At 37.0% G+C, this 18,369-nt stretch overlaps 2 protein-coding genes across 3 annotated transcripts; one reads left to right on the top strand and one right to left on the bottom strand.

The window, feature by feature from the left end:
- Window positions 1-1,487: 1,487 nt before the first annotated feature.
- On the bottom strand, window positions 1,488-6,103 carry plpp6 (phospholipid phosphatase 6). Its single transcript, XM_019067406.2, has 2 exons — window positions 5,477-6,103; window positions 1,488-2,905 (listed from the first exon to the last, which is right to left on the bottom strand). The coding sequence occupies exons 1-2, from the start codon at window positions 5,934-5,936 to the stop codon at window positions 2,538-2,540; spliced, it is 828 nt and encodes a 275-aa protein (XP_018922951.1). The 5' UTR covers window positions 5,937-6,103; the 3' UTR covers window positions 1,488-2,537.
- A 702-nt stretch (window positions 6,104-6,805) lies between these two features.
- On the top strand, window positions 6,806-17,775 carry prdx6 (peroxiredoxin 6). 2 transcript variants are annotated; one of them, XM_042746501.1, is made up of 5 exons: window positions 6,806-6,979; window positions 9,297-9,453; window positions 10,958-11,104; window positions 12,491-12,637; window positions 17,196-17,775. In XM_042746501.1, the coding sequence occupies exons 1-5, from the start codon at window positions 6,888-6,890 to the stop codon at window positions 17,250-17,252; spliced, it is 600 nt and encodes a 199-aa protein (XP_042602435.1). In that variant the 5' UTR covers window positions 6,806-6,887; the 3' UTR covers window positions 17,253-17,775. The 2 variants fall into 2 exon arrangements, with proteins under 2 accessions (XP_042602435.1, XP_042602434.1); XM_042746500.1 differs by lacking the exon at window positions 17,196-17,775 and adding an exon at window positions 12,791-13,139.
- The last annotated feature ends 594 nt before the right edge of the window (window positions 17,776-18,369 follow it).

The raw sequence follows: 18,369 nt of genomic DNA, 5'->3' as shown, positions 1-18,369 counted from the left end.
TGCAAGATATTGCTGAGCTTCTTATCTTCTGAGTCAGAGCTTACTGTAAAACATATCACGTGGGAGTTTCCTGCTTTACAGTGTCAAAGATTTACTCACGAGATTAGATGTTCAAAGAAAAAATAATTCAAAGACACAAAGCCATGATGTCTTCATATTTATTTAGAAAATACAATCACATTATGATGGATGTAGAGTATATTTAACATCACAAATATAATTAACAGTCATAGCAGGCACCACAATAAGCTTATGAATATCCCTTGTAAATTTGACTTTGGTGAATGTAAATTGCCACTTTTCACTGCAGACTACACAACGATCAAATGTCAGATTGTGAAATAGCTGGTGAAGCCGTTTAAAATGACTGTACACCCAAAACACGTGAATTAAATCTAAATGTCTTCCTTCTCTATCTCCTAAAGAAAAAATAACACACATGGTACCTAGCAAACAACCATCACCAAAACAGCACAAAGTTATTGCAATTTAAAAATAACATTATTGGTTGCTATCTGTCAATTGTGATATTGCACAAAGGATCGAACGATTCACTTTCAAGAAATAACACAGTTATTGCGAAGGAAAAATATGCATATGGCTCTCTTAAAACAGTCAAAACGCCCACAACCTTCACCAGAATCTTATTACTGTGTATCATTTTGAGGGCGTGTGTGGTCAGAGAAAAAATATTTCATATCAAACAAAGAAAAATCTCTAGATTTTGGAGTGGATTTTTCGAAATATCTTTGATGCCACAGTACTTTAAAAGAGGAAGACCTATGACTGGATAAAGCTGACAGTCAGCTTGACAGTGTTTCAAAAGTCTCTTTCAACCAGCCTGAAAGGGTTGAACAGAATGTGACACATGCAGACATACACATGCACATTAAAAAAAAAACAACCCCCCCCCCACCCCGGAATGCCTGATACTGAGACTGAATAGAAAAAAAGTGTAATGAAAATGAAATGGGAAAAAAAATACACTATTATTATCACATATACAGTATAATGCATAATATGGAGAGACACTGTAAAATACAGAGTTATCAAACTCTATATTGTCTATATATAATCTTTATTTTTCCTATTCAGTTCTTCTGCATAACCAGTGGAATGTAACAAAAAGATGTACTATATATCTAAAAATATGCAGACATTTAGAAATAATGGGTTTGGCTATTCCAGACATTTCTGCGAGGACAAATGTTAATTTTCCTCAAACTGTTGCTGCAATGTTGGAAGCCAGTTCTCTATAATGTCAGTGCATGTGTAGCATTTAGACTGTGCTCAGTGGAAATAAAGCAACAGCCAAACCTAGTTATAAGAGCGTCCATATATTTTTGGCCATATGAAGATACATGAAGTAGTAGTAGAATGACAGTTATTTTAATTGTCAACAACTAAAGCTCAGAATTGTAAAAAGTCCATGCAAAAACGCAAATGGGAAAGTCACCCCCCCCCCACTAACACAAAAATTCATTATGAAAGATAATTATTTGAAAATTTCAACATCTTCCTCCACTAACACAAAAATTGTTGGTGCAATTTACTCCTGCTTAATGCTACCAAATGGTCATTATGACAGGTTCCCCTGTGATATATGGCAACAATTTGCAGCATATCATGTGATTTATGGCTCTACAGCTGTGGCTTTAACCCAATTAAAAACCAGCAAATTTGAATAAGACCATAGCAAAATACAGCAAACGTCTATAGACCAATAAGACTGCGTCAAAAAGTGCAATAAAATTTAACAGTGGTTAACGCGGTCACAATAAAAGCACAGAAAAATAAACAATTTCACTCTTTTGAGGCACAAACACAGAAGAGATCTTTAAAACACACAGAAAAGACTTTTTCAGAGGATAGATATCAGTGTAATGAACCCTTCAAAGATAACAGAACTTCTCCCTTGTGAATGTCTATTGAGGACACCGCATACCCTAAAGGTATTAGATCTGCGCTGAAATTTACCCTCATTTCAAATCCTCTTCCTTTGTTTAATTAAATATTCATTCATGAAGAGCTTTTCATATTAATTAGAGATCCTGCTAGTTTTTAATTAAAATGGAAGCAAAATCTTCAAAATGATGCCTAGTGTTGCAGGCGTTATAATAATGTAGTATCACATTATTATAAGGTGAGGTTTTATTCTGTAAACAAGAACATTGATGTTAGAAGCCAGAGGTCGCCCCATCCATCCTCCTTTGATAAGGACCAATCCTCAAAAGAGCAGAACAGGATTGCAGCTGATTCATTAAGACTGGAATAATCTATCACAGTACTGACAGAAGAAGTAGAGAAATAACTTCTGAAGTCTGTTTACACTTAAACTCATTTACCTGTTCAATATGATCTAATGTGAACCTAAAACCTTGGATATTACAGGCAGATGATATGTGACTTTACATTCTAGAAAATGTGATAAACTCACATAAAGCAACTTGACAGAGATTATGGAATTATTACCAGCATACTGGCAGCAAACAAATGTGTCTAGATCCTCAAATAATGGGGACCTCAGTCTTAGCTTCTCATTGAAGCTGTCCAAACGTGCTTTGCAACATGACTGGAGACAACCAGAGCATCTCAACCAAATTATACTGCCAGTAGCCCATGAGGAAACCAAATGCGACATCCGTCACGTGATGGCGTCCGAGGAGAACTCTAGAAAAACCAACAAATGTGGCCCAGAGCAGGACAAGAACGCGGAGTGGGGCCGCCAGCACCAGATGGGCCAATAGAAAGCGGGCACACATTGCAGCACGTGTGGCATGGCCTGATGGGAAGGAATAGCCATCCACAGAGAACGTGGCAAACATGTCCATACGGTTATGGGCAGGACGTCGCCGTCGTACTACAGCTTTCATCGTGCCGACCAGGACCAGGTCCAGAACCAAGGCTGAAAAATAAATCATGAAAATGTAAGTCAGGCGAACTTGTATCCAACCTAAATATTAAAGGGATAGTTCACCCAAAAATGAAAATTACCCCATGATTTACTCACCCTCAAGCCATTGTACATGACTTTCTTTCAGACAAATACAATTGAAATTATATTAAAAAAATGTCCTGGCTCATCCAAGCTTTGAAATGGCAGTGAATGGTAGTCAAGATTTTGAAGCAAAATAAAGTGCATAAATCTATTATAAAATGTGCTCCACATGGCTCGGGGGAGTTAATAAAAGCCTTTTGAAGTGAATTGATGCATTTGTGTAAGAAAACTATCCATATTTAAAACTTTATTAATGTCTAGCTTTTGCTAATTGTAGTACGCATGTTCACAAGAGAGTGGCATTCCAGCTTATGACGTAGGACCATGTGACATTACCCGTAGGATTCTGAAGAGCGTTTTTGAAGCTCAAAGTGGGTGGAAGCCACCCCCCCACAGTTGTCATGAAGGGCAAAATTAACTATATAGACCAAAATCATTTTTTGAACCATTCTGTACACATGTTTTTCTTTTCTGCTGTAAAGTTGGGCATTTTAAGATGGGGAGTCTGTGGGATTGAATCCATTTTGCAGCCAGCCTCTAGCGGCCAGCTGACAAATTAGAGTTTAGGTCACTTCCGTGTTGGCTTCACGAGAGAGAGCAGGAGGTGGCTGCTTGCGTAGGACGTAGGTGAGAAATGATGAACGCAGAGCAAAACAAAACACTGGTCGCAAATTCAAAGTACAAAACAAGGATTTGTAAAGCAAAATGTTGGATGATTTTGATATAAACCAAGAGGAGACTGGTTTTCCTTTGCTGTAAACAAAACACTTTCTTTTGTTTCAAAATTTCGACTCCTATTCAATACCATTATTAAACTTGGAAGAGCCAGGACATTTTTTTAAATACAACTTTGCATTCATCTGGAAGAAGAAAGTCATACCTATGATGGCTTGAGGGTGAGTAAATCATGGGGTAATTTTTTTTTTTGGTGAACTATCCCTTTAAGGCCAGTTCACACTGCATTGACAGATGCAGACCTAGCCAGGATTTATTAGATTGCAACCAGAAAAACAAATGCAGATCAACGGCTACAGGCGTAATGCACTGATCCGCCAAAACCTGATGAACATGTTTGTTGCCGATTGTCTCCATCTGTCATGCAATGTGAATTGGCCTTTATAGGATGCCTTAAAACGTGTTTGAATGAAATGTGTTTGTAGCAATGTCACATACATTTGCATTAAGCCCACCTAATAGCTGCTTTGGCCTGTCCTCAAAGAATAGTTGGGTAAGCGAATCAAAATATGAAGCTAGCCTATAAGTTTGATATTAGTTGACTAAACAGAAGGGCTGATGGAGATAAATGGACAGCAGTGTCATAGCTATAAAGAAATGGTCCAGGTTCAATAAAGGAAAATCAGAAAATTAGCACCGGGTTGCCCATGAAAATTTCTAATAAGTTTTTCGTATAACAGTTTCAGAGAATCAATGATAAGGTATGAGGTTTAAATTAGCCTACATGAAATTTCATGACTTTCATGTTTTGTTGTACAAAAATTATATACCTCAGGGGTGAATTCTAAAGCTGGTCTCTCTTTTTTTTAAATTAAACCCAAGAGATTAGTGGCTAAATTATGTAAAATGGAAACATATCATGCAGACACTATTCAGTTACAATGCAAGTCTATGATGCAATGCAGTGCAGCAATAATAAACATTAAAATACAGTTTCCAAAGTATAGCCACAAGACTTCACATTACATGATTTTGTTCACCAACACTTCTCTGCAAAATTTTATCTGTTTTTAACCTCCATTTTACTCCTTAACTGTTTACTAAAAGAGCCACTTAAAAGGAATGGCACACTCATAACACTCAGCACCATCCAAAAATAAAAATAATAATAATAATAATAATAATTTGTGCTGTAAAAAACAAAAGCTTTTTAACACTAGGAACGTCTTCCCATATTGACCTACACTGCAAGAGCAACATTCCATGTCTGTTACAGCGGGCCGCAAGAGAGTGCAGTGGGGTCTGTGTAAAAATCAGTGTTATCAGGAAAAACTGAAAAAAAAAAATAAAATAAAGATTTGTCTAAATAAATAAATTTGTAATAAACTAAAACATATTAAAAATATGAATGTATAAAAAACAAAACAAAATGACTAATATAAAAAATAATACATTTAAATAAAATAATTCAATTGAGTAAAATAAACAGACTTAAATGACAAATTAAATAAAAACTATTGATTAAATTGATATTAATAAGTAAATAAATGCTTTAATACATCTAACAGTATAGTGCCATTTTCTACTATTTCTACTGTAACGTAATCAAAACTAAATATTTAAAAAAATATATATTTTACAATAATTATATTAATTTTTCAGGGTAACAATAATAATAATAATATAGCCTGAAGATGATGGTATTTAGGGCGTCCGTGGCATCTAAAAGATCGAACACCCCTGTTCTGTGCTAAACTGATTGTGATTTCGACTCTTCATTAATCAGCAGTTAAAGCGCAGTACCCATGAGCAGGTTCAGCATGACCTCCTGACCCGCGGCGCTGTCGCTCTTGTACAGGGAGTATGCAGCACCGGCCAGCCACGGGATCCCGTGTCCGGAGATCTCGACGAGCTTCATGAGCGGCCGCACGCTGCCCCAAGACGCGTCCTCCCGGGCGCAGACCCCGAGCCGCTTCGACAGCCACAGGTCGATGGCCAGCAGAGAGCTGAGCGCGATCCCAATGACGGACGGGTTCAGTTTCATACAGTCCTCCTCCGGTAACTGCTGCCCGCCGGTGGAGGAGCTGGACGAACCCGAGCCGCGTCGCCGGCTGGGGCTCTCGGAGGCTCGGAGCCGGGCCGCGGTAGGATCGGAGCCCTGCCTCTGCAGCAGGTGCGGCGGGGGAGTCCGGCTCAGAGAGATGAACTCGTAGCGCTCGGCTCCACCGGCGCTCGGAGCACTGCGCGCTTTAGGAGAAGGCATTACTTCACTAATGCCAAGACAGGCTAGTCCGATATTACTGGAATGTCTTCTGTGTTATAATCAAGCTTTCGGATCTGTCTTTTTCAGCTTATAGTTTTACAGGCGACAACAGAGAACTGGTCTTACTGGACTACAGTGCAGCGCCATCTTTGACAAGCAGCGCTCTGCGCAATGCACACTGGGAGAATTTTTTTTTAATTCTTTAGCCATGTGACTAAGTTGACATAGTAATTACGTTAAATAATAATTGAGCACTATAATACAAAAGTGGATTAAAAACAATACAAAAACGGATGATAGATTTATTTGAATAAAATACTGAAATATTGTTCCACATCATCAGGTCACCCACATTCATGCAAATACAGATCGCTGCATAATTTGTTGAGTATTTGTGTTTTAGGATGAGCCTTTTGTGCTTTACCTGACATACGATATTAGAATAAATGTTTTAAGTATGAACAGCATGTCAAATATCAAAATTATTATAATAAACGCAAGGTTAAAATCAACATGAAGAAAGAAGCTGTCTGATATTTTAACTAAATTATATATATATATATATATATATATATATATATATATATATATAATATCATATTTTATAAAGCAGAAAACACAATTGCATTTTTCTACATTCTTTTGATTTAAAAGTTTTGCAGTTACGTCTTATCTGCTCAAAGCAATATTTTATTCATGATGTAGAAACAATAATAATAAAAAAAGTATTTAAAAACCCCAGAGTTTTCTCAAGTTATATACATGGTTATTTGGTTATTTACGGAAACTATTGCAAGTTCCGCGTTTAATCTTTGAACTCTGAGAGGTGGCGGCGTTTCGTCCAATCAGAAGCATCGCCCCGCCCACATCTGTCTTCCTGACACATATAAACCTCCATTCCTTGATCACACGTGCAGACTGTAACACAAGTCAGTCTAAAGTAAAACAGTCATGCCTGGAATTCTGTTGGGAGACGTGTTGCCTAACTTTGAAGCGGAGACTACAATCGGGAAGATAAAATTTCATGAATTCTTGGGAAATTCGTAAGTAGCTAAATAGATTAATTTTGTTTCTGAGCGAGCAGGCCTTATCGGACGCGATCTATCTGCCTTTATTGTGGTTTGACCCGATACTTTACCAATATAACTGGCTGTGATGTGGCACAACATCCGCTTCTCTGTGTCGAGCGTTAGACTTCAACAAAATGCACTCATCGAATAATCTTATTAGCAATAGATTTATCTTAAAAAAACAAAATAAATGTTATTTCTTATTGCAGCAGAGTTGGTTTAAAGGGAGTCTGAAAGACTCTTAATGTTAAGTTTAAGCTATAAGGAATCTGCAGTCAGGAAGCTGTAGGAATCTGTGATAGTGTTAACCCTGGTTTTATTGCATGCAGTGACACTGCTGCACAGGAATGCACTCAGTATAATAAAACAAAACAAACTGTTGTAGAGTTCTAACTAGTGTATTACGTCAATGCAACTATTTTAAAAAGGGTGCCACAAATGAGGTCAAATCAAGAACCTTAAACAGCAAATTTCTCAAAGTTATGTCAGTGTTCTCTTTATACCAGCTTTAATGTGTTTACAAAGTGTTTGGGATGGGGTGTAAACTGTGCCCAGTCATATGCTGCAAGATTAACAAGGTCGGTATTGTTGCGATTTTTGGCAAAGTGTTTGGAAGTCCACCCATATTGTACCAACTTTTTCTTTTATTTCGTTTCATTTAAAATGTAATATCTTAGATTTTAAATTCAAGTCAGTTTTATTTGTGTAGCACAATACACAGTTTCAAAGCCACTTTACAGAAACTCACTGTTAATGTTTATAATATCTTAATATGTTCATACTTCGTTGCATTTAAACGTGTGCAATAAAAACAGCAGATTAAAACCGTGCAATAATATAGCTAACATTGTGTGACCATGTAAACAGTCAGACCAACAATTTAGCTATATACAGCAGTATTTATTGCTTCGCATAAGAGTACTAAATGAATGCAGGTAATATTGGATGTACTATATATCCAAATTTAAATATATTTATGGGTGATGATATATTTTACATTTTGCCGTGTAGTGTATATAGTCTAATGCTTATAGTTACATGATGCACGTATGGGATATAATGGGCATCTACAACGCATGTACGTGTGTCCAGTAGTGTATACATGGTATATCCAGTTTTAAATTGAGAAGAAGAAAAACACGAAAGCAGTATGAGCTGCTTATTTTTATAGCAGAGTGGAAAAGTTTTGCTAAGCAGGCTGACGTCAAAGAACTGACCTGAAAAAAAGTTGCATTCTTAATATTCAGTTTGTGTAACTGTCCTCATTTGTCCCTTAATGCATTATCTAACAGAAGGAGGCCTGACTGTGGTCCTCATTTCAAGCCAAACTTCCTCCACAGTGTGTCTAGGAGGTTCTTCCCTCAGCGGAAGATGCTGAAATTAAAGCGTGTAGCAGATGTGGTGATGAATAAGAGGGTGTTTGGCAACCCTTCATTCTGCATTTCCCAACTATGTAAAAACAAGTTTCACAAAACCTTCTTGTTTTTGACCATTTTAAAGCGTCACCTTTTAAACTTGTCTTCCAATTTACAGTGTGAGCTTAGAATGTTGTGAAAAGAGTTTGCAAGTGTTTGCGTTTCCTTTCATTGTGGCGATCATGTGACGTGACATCCAAAGAGTTTGGCCTTGTTTCTTTAACCGCAGTCGAAACAGCTGTGTGCCTTTGAATAAGAAGTGCTGCTCTGTGCATTTCTACTAAACAATACTGAAAGTCTTTTGGGCTGAATGGAGATAATGTTATATTTATCTAGCTAATGGGAGATTCCCAGAACTTCTCAGATAGATAAAGAGACTGTTTTCAGACGTGCTCAAATTCATGTCTTCAGGGAGTGAATGATTCTTTTTTTTTTTTTTTTTTTTTTTTTTTTTTTTTTTTCATAACTTGGAAAAACATGTGACATGGTTACACAATATGACTAACTGTCTCTACACCCAGATGGTTTCCTGACACAACTGTTTTGTAATCTGCCCCTTGTTACTTTCTATCTAGTACAAAAACGAGCATGAACCATTTAATCTGAATCTCCCTTTATCTATTGCTCTTTTCATTAAATGGGTACTTTAGTGCTTGCAAGAATCTGCTTTTTAACTGGTGGTGATACAGTAGATTACTAAAAAGAAAAAAGGGCTGTGCTGTTCACTTTTGCCTAAAAGGTAGGAATAACCGAATCTGTGCCACCTGTCTGTGAAGTGGGATACAAAACTGCAGAATTATGATCTGGTGATTCTTTCACAAAGTCCTGGAGCTGTCAAAAGTTGTCCATTTACATATATATTTTTTTCTCTTTAGATGGGGTATCTTGTTCTCACACCCACGTGACTTCACTCCGGTGTGTACGACTGAGCTAGCCCGTGCTGCCAAGCTTCACGAGGAGTTTAAGAAACGTGACGTGAAGATGATCGCACTGTCCATTGACAGCGTGGAGGACCACCGCAAATGGAGTGAGGTCTGCAGATTACACGCATGCATCCTACAAAATAAATTATTTTAATATTGACACATTATTTATTTCATTTATTTGTAAGTCTTAATAAATAATATCTAATACAATAACTGTTGCAGAAAAAAATACTATTAAATGTGTATTATTTAAAATAATATTTCATAAAATACCAATTGCAGAAATATTTTTTTATTGCTTCATTATACTAATTATTTTTTTATGTCCTAACCTAAATCCCATATACAATACTGTTGAAAAGTTTGAGGTTTGGAATGTGGGAAAAGTTTGAGGTTTGGAATTATATATTTTGTGTTTTTTTCAAAAAAATACTTCAAATGTAAGCCGTTCTTTTGAACCTTCTATTATAATATTTAAAAAAAAATACTTCAAATGTAAGCCGTTCTTTTGAACCTTCTATTCTTCAAAGAATCCGAAATAAAATACATCACTCTTTTCACAAAAATATTAAGCAGCACAAATGATTTCAATGTTGATGATAATAAGAAATGTTTGAAATGTTTCTTGAGCAGCAAATCAGCATATTAGAATGATTTCTGAAGGATCATGTGACACTGACGACTGGAGTTATGATGCTGAAAATTACATTAAATTGTAATACCGTTATTTGTAATCAAATAAATGCATTTACTGTAAGACTTTTTTTCAAGAACATCAAAAATTATACCAACCACAAACTTATGAAGAGTAGTGTACACTGATGAAACTGTATGATGCTCATAAACGGACACTTGAGGTCACATGGGCCTCCCTTTCTGAACTCCATTCTCTGATGCTGCGTTGCTTAGGGACTCGCTTGAACATCTAATCATCGGCTTGTAGCTCTTAGAAACGCACACAGAGGACTTCTCTGATTGGTTCGTACTTTAATCCCAAGAGGTGACTCTCTCCAATACTCTCCCTCAAGTTCTCACTGAACAGTTCAACAAAAGGGCTGATTACGTGTTACAAGACATCTGGCTTCCCAAGGGTCTGAACTTTGCGAAACGTTTCATAATAACACTTGAAAATGCATTAAGAACTAGTTTGTAAAGCGTTGAGGCACACAGCTTTTGCTGCTGTTATTTTTATGGTCTGATGGTTTTAATGTGAACTCTTTTACTGGATATAAAGACATACTTTCACACCCACATGTGCCCTTGACTGAACCCTTGTTTTCAGATTCATGTGAATGCTGCAGACACTAGGTTCACACAAGACAATGTGTTTTGTGTGACGTTAGTCACTGGTAAACCACCACACTCTTTACTCATAAACGAATATCCAGATGTGTACATGTACTGTAATACTCTTAATTGTAAAGCATAAAAATAAACCAATATTTTCCATTATTTATGGCTTTGAATTTGTAAAGGTGTTTTTATATTTACTGAAAAAAGTTTTAATTTACTGTTTCTTCCAACAAGGCTTCACACTTAAGGATGACTGACTGAAATCTGCACAAACAGTAAACATGACTTTATAGTTCTGTAACTTTTGCTCTTTCTAGGACATCATGTCGTTTAACCAAGACAAAGCCTGCTGTGCCATGCCTTTCCCCATCATAGCAGATGACAAGAGGGAGTTATCAGTCTTACTGGGGATGCTGGACCCTGATGAGAGGGATAAAGATGGGATGCCCCTCACTGCCCGCTGTGTGAGTTTCCATCGCAACCATGCTTTAATTGCTCTCAACTTTTTTTTAATTTTAAATTAATTAAAATCTAAGTTACTTGAAATTAAATGAATGTTAAATTAATTAAAATCTAAAGTTAATTACTCTTATATCAACAAACTTACAAAACAACACTTCTAATTTTTCATATATATATATACTAAAATAAATACAAAAAAATAAACAATAATTTAGTTATTTTAAAACTCATATAAATACATATAAATCAAGCAGATTATGTCAGCACTTTTTTTTGTTTGTAAAAAAAAAGTTTCAACAAATGTTACATATATAATGTATTTAATATTAAATTTATTATACTTTTAATTTAAATATAATATTTAGTCCTATATCTGTGATAAGTGAATACTATGATTTTTTTTTTTTTAAGGGGATGTTATCAAAGTTGCACTCTGAAAATATTTTCTTTGCTTTATTATACTAATAATTTCCTAACCAAAATTTCATATGCACTACTGTTCAAAAAGGAGTTAATGCTGCTGAAATGAGAAAATGGGAACTGAAAGAAAATCTGAAGTAAACTCATTTTATTTTGGCTAGTTGCCAAGGCAGTATTTCTTATTTCCATGTAGTTATGTACTAAAATAACTAAAACAAAAACCGAAATAAAGAACTATGTAGACATTTTAAAACTAATAATAAAGACAAAATTGCACAACAAAATGACTTAAAAAAATTAAAAAAGTAAAAATGGAAAATATAAAAATAAACTTATTAAAAATAATACAATTCTAGAGTTGTAACAGTATCTCAATGTTACTAAAATAACTCTGGCTCTTAATCAGGGGGTCCCAATAAGTCTTAATTTATGTAATTATATTAACATAATGTTAATTAAAATCTTTAAAAAGAAAGTTATATAACGTATTTAAACCATATGGTTTTTGAATGTATTTGTTTGACAACAGAAGTGGCAGAGGTACAAGTCGGCTTATAAATAACTTCTAAGTGGGATTTGGAGTCAAAAAGTTTGAGAACCATTGCTTTTAATGTCTTGGTCGAGGCCAATGCCTGAACAGGTGATTGTGAAACTCTGATCCGCTTGACTACATTTCTGTTGATGTTCTGCTGCATGCAACGCTTCAATTGCTCCATGTGCCCGCAGATTTAATCTAGTCTTTGCTACAACATGTGCATTAGCAGCTTAACAACAAAAGTTGTCAATACTAGAAAACCTGCAGAAAGAAGACAGATCTATATCAATACATCAAGATATTTGATGCTGTTGTTTATACTGTTATACGGTCACTGAATAAGATTAGTGTTGTGTTATTTCATTAAAGCCACCAATTATGAAACTAAAAGTGCTTATTTCTATCTGCACTTACCATATTTATTATGTTTCAGGTGTTTGTCGTTGGCCCAGATAAGAGGCTGAAGCTGTCCATTCTCTATCCAGCCACAACAGGGCGCAATTTTGATGAGATTCTCCGTGTCATAGACTCTCTGCAGCTGACTGCAACAAAGAAGGTGGCCACACCTGTGGACTGGAAGGTAAGATGCAGCCTTTCTTTCCTTACTGCATGTAAGAGTCCCTAAGTTAATATTTTTTTTTTTTTTTCTAATTTTTTTTTTCTTATGTGGTCAGAGGGAAAAAAAATAGTAAAGTAATATGTATTTTTTTTTTCTTTTCTTTTTTTTGTTTAACCTGGTCAAGAAGTCATGGTCATCCCTTCTTTGTCAGATGAAGAAGCCAACAAACTTTTCCCAGCAGGTTTTACCCTCAAAGAGGTGCCTTCTGGGAAAAAATACATACGCTACACTAAACCGTAACTGATATATTGGGGCAATACTGTAGAATGAGCACTTAACTAACATCATATTTTAGTCCAATTGATGTGGTGTATTCTCTGACTTTGACTACATGACCCATAACCTGCTACTATCCAGAGAGAGAAATCATCAGAATTTAGCATCTTAAGGTTATTACATACAATCTAATTATTGTATTGTGCCTTAAACTCAATAAAACTATGATCCTTTTGTAACTTAAAAAGATGTTGATGAGTATTCATTTGGACTGTGATATTTTGAGATGTATATGAATAATGAATTCTAGTTTTGGATACTTGCTGTTAATGGCTCATCTCTAAAATGCAGAAGTTGTTGTGGTATTTCACGGTGTATAATTTGTGCCCAACAAAATGTTTTGTTCCTTGTAGCGGTCATGGCTGGTTATGACATGGTGTATGATGGATTTATTGCAAATGCAATTTAAACACAGATCTGGTTTACATGACCTAAATTGGTTATGTGAACTCCTATATGTGGCAAAGCTGAATTTTCAGGAGCAATCACTCCAGACTTCATTTTTGAAGGATCGTTTGATACTAAAGACAGGAGTAATGACTGCTGAACGTTCACATTTGCCACAGAAACAAGTTTACGTAATCTAGTATTTACATTTAGTAATTTAGCAGACGCTTTTATCCAAAGCGACTTACAAATGAGGACAATGGAAGCAATCAAAACCAACAAAAGAGCAGCGATATACAAGTGCTATAACAAGTCTCAATAAGCTTAACGCAGTACACGTAGCAAATTTTTTAAAATAATATAATAAAAAAAGATGGAATAGGAAAAGAATAGAGCAAGCTATTGTTAGAGGCATTTTTTGCTTTTGTTAATTGTGTATAATAAAAAAGAGAACAAATAGATAGAATACAAAAAGATGAGAGAAGCTAGTGTTAGTTTCTTTTTTTAACAAGCTGTTATACTTAGAGTGCAAGTCTAAAAGGGGCATGGCTTTTTTTTTTTTTTTAAGAATAGAATTAGAATGGAGTGCTAGAGTTAGAGGGTCAAATAAAGATGGATGTTTTTAGCCGATTCTTGAAGATGGCTAAGGTCTCAGCTGCTTGGATTGAGTTGTGCAGGTCATTCCACCAGGAGGGAACATTTAATTTTATGCTCACTTGCAGAACGCAAGCATCTAGAAGGCACATAGGTCTGAAGTAATAAATTTAGGTAAAGGGGTGCAGAGCCAGTGGTGGTTTTGTAGGCAAACGAGCAGCTATTGGTAGCCAGTGCAAATTGATAAACCGAGGTGTGAAGTGCACTCTTTTTGGCTCATTAAAGATTCATCTTGCTGCCATGTTCTGGATTAATTGTAAAGGTTTGATAGAACTGGCTGGAAGACCTGCCAAGAGAGCATTGCAATAGTCCAGCCTGGACAGAACAAGCGCTTGAACGATGAGTTGTAAAGCATGTTCTGAAAGAAAGGGCCTGATCTTCTTGATGTTGAATAAAGCAAATCTGCAGGACCAAGCAGTTTTAGCAATATAGTGTGAGAAAGTCAGCTGATCATCACTCATAACTCCAAGGTTTCTGGCTGTTTTTGAAGGGGTTATGGTTGATGTGCCTAACTGGATGGTGAAATTGTGATGAAACCATGGGTTTGATGGAACCACAAGCGGTTCTGTCTTGGCAAGGTTGAACTGAAGGTGATGGTCCTTCATTCAGCAAGAAATGTCTGTTAGACAAGCTGAGATGCTAGCAGTTATTGTCAGATCATCAGGATGGAATGAGAGGTAGATTTGAGTGTCATCAGCATAGCAGTGATATGAAAAGCAATGTTTCTGAATGACATAACCTAGTGATGCCATATAGAAAGAGAAGTGTCCAAGAACAGAGCCCTGAGGCACCCCAGTAGTTATGTTGCGACTTGGACACCTCACCTCTCCAAGATACTTTGAAGGACCTATCTGAGAGGTACGACTCAAACCACTGGAGTGTGGTTCCTGAGGTGCCCTTTGCCAGTAGGGTTGACAGGAGGATCTGGTGGTTAACCATGTCAAAAGCAGCGGACGGATCCAGAAAGATAAGTATTGAAGATTTGGATTCCGCTCTTGCCAGCCATAGGGTTTCCACAACTGAGAGCAAGTTCAAGGCAGTCTCGGTTAAATGTCCACTTCTGAAGCCAGACTGGTTGCTGTCGAGGAGGTTGTTCTGTGTAAAAAAAAAAAGGCAGAGACTTGGTTGAATACAGCTCATTCCAAGTGTTTTTGCAATAAAGGGAAACCAGTCTGTAGTTCTCTAAAAGAGATGGGTTAAAGGTGGGTTTCTTGAGTAGTGGGGTTATACAAGCCTGTCTAAATGTTGAGGGAAAAACAGCAGTGTGAAGGGATGTGTTGATGTGAGTGAGTGCAGGTACAACTGCAGGAGAAATGGCTTGAAGGAGATGAGATGGCATAGGATCAAGAGGACAAGTAGTAGGATGATTAGAAAGGATGAGTTTGGAGACTTCTGTCTCAGAGAGTGAAGAGAAGGATGTGAACGAGTGTATGTTTGCTGATAAGATGTGCACTGGAAAATTTTGCACTGAATGGTTTTCATTTTATTAATGAAGAAAATGGCAAAGTCGTCAGCTGTTAGAGTTGATGGATGGGGAGGAGGAGGGCAAAGGAGTGAAGAAAATGTTTTAAAGAGCATGCGAGAGTTAGACGAATTGTTAATTTGATGATAGTATGTGCTTTTAGCAGTGGAGACATTAGCAGAGAAGAAAGAGAGAGGAGTGACTGGTGTGCAGTGGAGTAACCAGCACATGATCAGTGGAGCATTGTCAAGTGTAAATAAGGTCCAGCTGGTTGCCTGATTTGTGAGTAGCAGTTAACACTCACTTGAGATCAAAAGAGCCCAGCAGAGTGTGGAAGTCTGCAGGCTTATCTAGGTGGATGTTGAAGTCTCCAAGCATAACTAGAGGAGTACCATCCTCAGGATAGGTTGAAAACAGCACATCTAATTCATCCAAGATTCAAGATTTTTATTTGTAAAACAGAGCCCTGAGGCACCCCAGTAGTTAGATGTTGCGACTTTGACACCTCACCTCTCCAAGATACTTTAAAGGACCTATCTGATAGGTATGACTCAAACCACTGCACTGTGGTTCCTGAGATGCCTTTGCCAGTTGGGTTGACAGGAGGATCTGGTGGTTAACCGTGTCAAAAGCAGAGGACAGAGTGGGAGTGTGGCAAAATGAGAGATTATTGGAGAGTGCTGCAGGAGTGTAGCAGTGTCCTCTGGTTTGATACAGGTCTCTGTCAGGGCCATGAGGTTTAGTCTTGAATGATTAGAAATAGATGTAATAAAATCTGCTTTGTTTACTGCAGACTGACAATTGCAGAGAGCATAAGAAAAAAAAAGTAGTGTATTAGCAGATATAGGAAAAGTGCACAGGTTGTTAGGATTGCGCTGCCTATAGTGTGTGATGCGTGGTTTGCGAGTGGTAGTAATAGTATGGATATGGAAACACATAGTAAAAGTTGGTCATTAAAACTGAAACAGAAGTGAAGCAAGGTGTAGAAAAGAGGATGAATGAAAAGCGATCCCTTGCTGGTGTCCCTGCATGGTAGAGTTAAATGTAATGTAATATAAATTTTTAAGGTTAAATACAAATGTATACATCAGTTATAAATTTAACCAAAATAGGTGTTTTGAATTGATCATTTCAGATATCATAAGGGGTCGGTTTTCTGTAAATTTCAGTACAGGCTGCCAGTGATTATCTCTTGATTAATTAAAGTGCAAATGCTATTTTTAAAAACTAATGGCAGGTAAAAATGTGTGGCATGTTCAGAAATCTGTAGTATGAATGTTACATAGGGTGATTTAATTAGTCTTAGTAAAATTAGCAGTGACCTAATGTGACCCTGAAATTAGTATTGTAAACAGTAATCCAATATTCCCTTGCACCACATGTAATATCCAGTAGGTGGCGGTATAAGATCTCTGATCGAATCTCTCAAACAGAATTTCATACAAACTGGAGCAAAGGGTCAAAGTTTTATTTTACAAGTTTAACAAGTCAACCATTAAGATGACAAATTACATGTCCGTCATGTTGGTATGTTGCTGAACTTTAAACCTTGTTGAACAACCCCGGAACGCTACAAGGAATTCTCCAACTGTGACGACAAACATCAATGCTGGGTGTCAATGAGGCATGAAAGGACGCCTTGTTATCACAAGCATTCCATTCGTCCATTAAAAAACTGAAAAATGTTCCCACACAGGCATTTAGCAGAGTAAATCATTGACACACAATCCTCATTCCTAGGTTACCAGCAGGAAGCGCTCTCCTCAACTTTGGCCCTGGGCTCTGACGAGCAGGTGAGAGCTGTAGAGACGAGAGTGCAGAGACTAGTGCGGGGTTTGGGTTACCACAACTATTCAGCCGACGTTACTGCAGCTCGTATAGCAGGGTGAAGGTCATGGAAGCTATGCGGCTGGACAGCGAGGGCCAGATGCTCTTTTACTTCAGAGTAGAGGACAGATTTCCTCTTTCTTTCTCCCTCCCTCCCCAAGAATGTCATGAAAACAGACAGGGATTCCCCTTGTTGTCTGTGAAGGACGGTAAAATGCAGAATGGCATGTGTTTGATTGTGGAACGCCACGTTTCCTGGATAAGCCGGACGAGCCAATGTCAGTGTCTGTTACCCTCTCATTACCCCGTCAACTTGGTCTTCAGAGTCATTTTCCACCAATAAGTTTCAAACAATACTTTTATGAGAGAACATGCAACCACTAGATGGCAGTAGCAATTCGTGCTGAAGGTTTTCTGCACTACATGACAGCCACAATTTTAATCTTAGAATCAATCTAGTGACTTTAACTCTGTTTAGCATGATGCCACTCAAGGATGGATTATGAATAAAGTCAGGACCATCAAGTATGGATTATAGGCCTCACGATGAATGTCAGGGGCCTGAAACCTGGAGATAAGCTACTGCAGATGTAAAATTCATATAAATCGCTTGATTATATGCTAGTGACAATTGCCATAATGTGAAATAAAACACAGAAATGAGAAACATTACCTGTTCCTTGGATGTGGTAACCTAAAGCAGTTTAAAAGTGTGTATATTCTATTCAAAGAATCCTGTTTATAAAAAAAAAAAAAAAAAGATTTCCATAAATATATTAAGTTTCTGAATGGTAGTGTGTACACTGTGTCCATAGTGAAGAATTATTATATCTGTTTGGGGGGTGTATTTATATAAGAACTTCAAAACTCACTTAATGTCATGCTTCATTTTAAAAGTTGATCTTCATGCATAATAAGCTATGATGGATGGACGGAGTGATCTACCACAGGACTTTCTGTAAGTTTAAGCTGTGGTCACACTAGACATCACGCTTCATTCGCTTCCATTCATATAGACGGAAACGTGGGAGACCAGAAACGCTCATGCGAAAAGGTTTTATCTTCCATTGCACACCATGGTTCACAT

The sequence above is a fragment of the Cyprinus carpio genome, chromosome B20 (genome assembly GCF_018340385.1).
Source record: "Cyprinus carpio isolate SPL01 chromosome B20, ASM1834038v1, whole genome shotgun sequence".
Taxonomy (NCBI): Eukaryota; Metazoa; Chordata; class Actinopteri; order Cypriniformes; family Cyprinidae; genus Cyprinus; species Cyprinus carpio.
The sequence above is the reverse complement of the archived record's forward strand: the minus strand, read 5'-3'. Positions and strand labels throughout refer to the sequence as shown.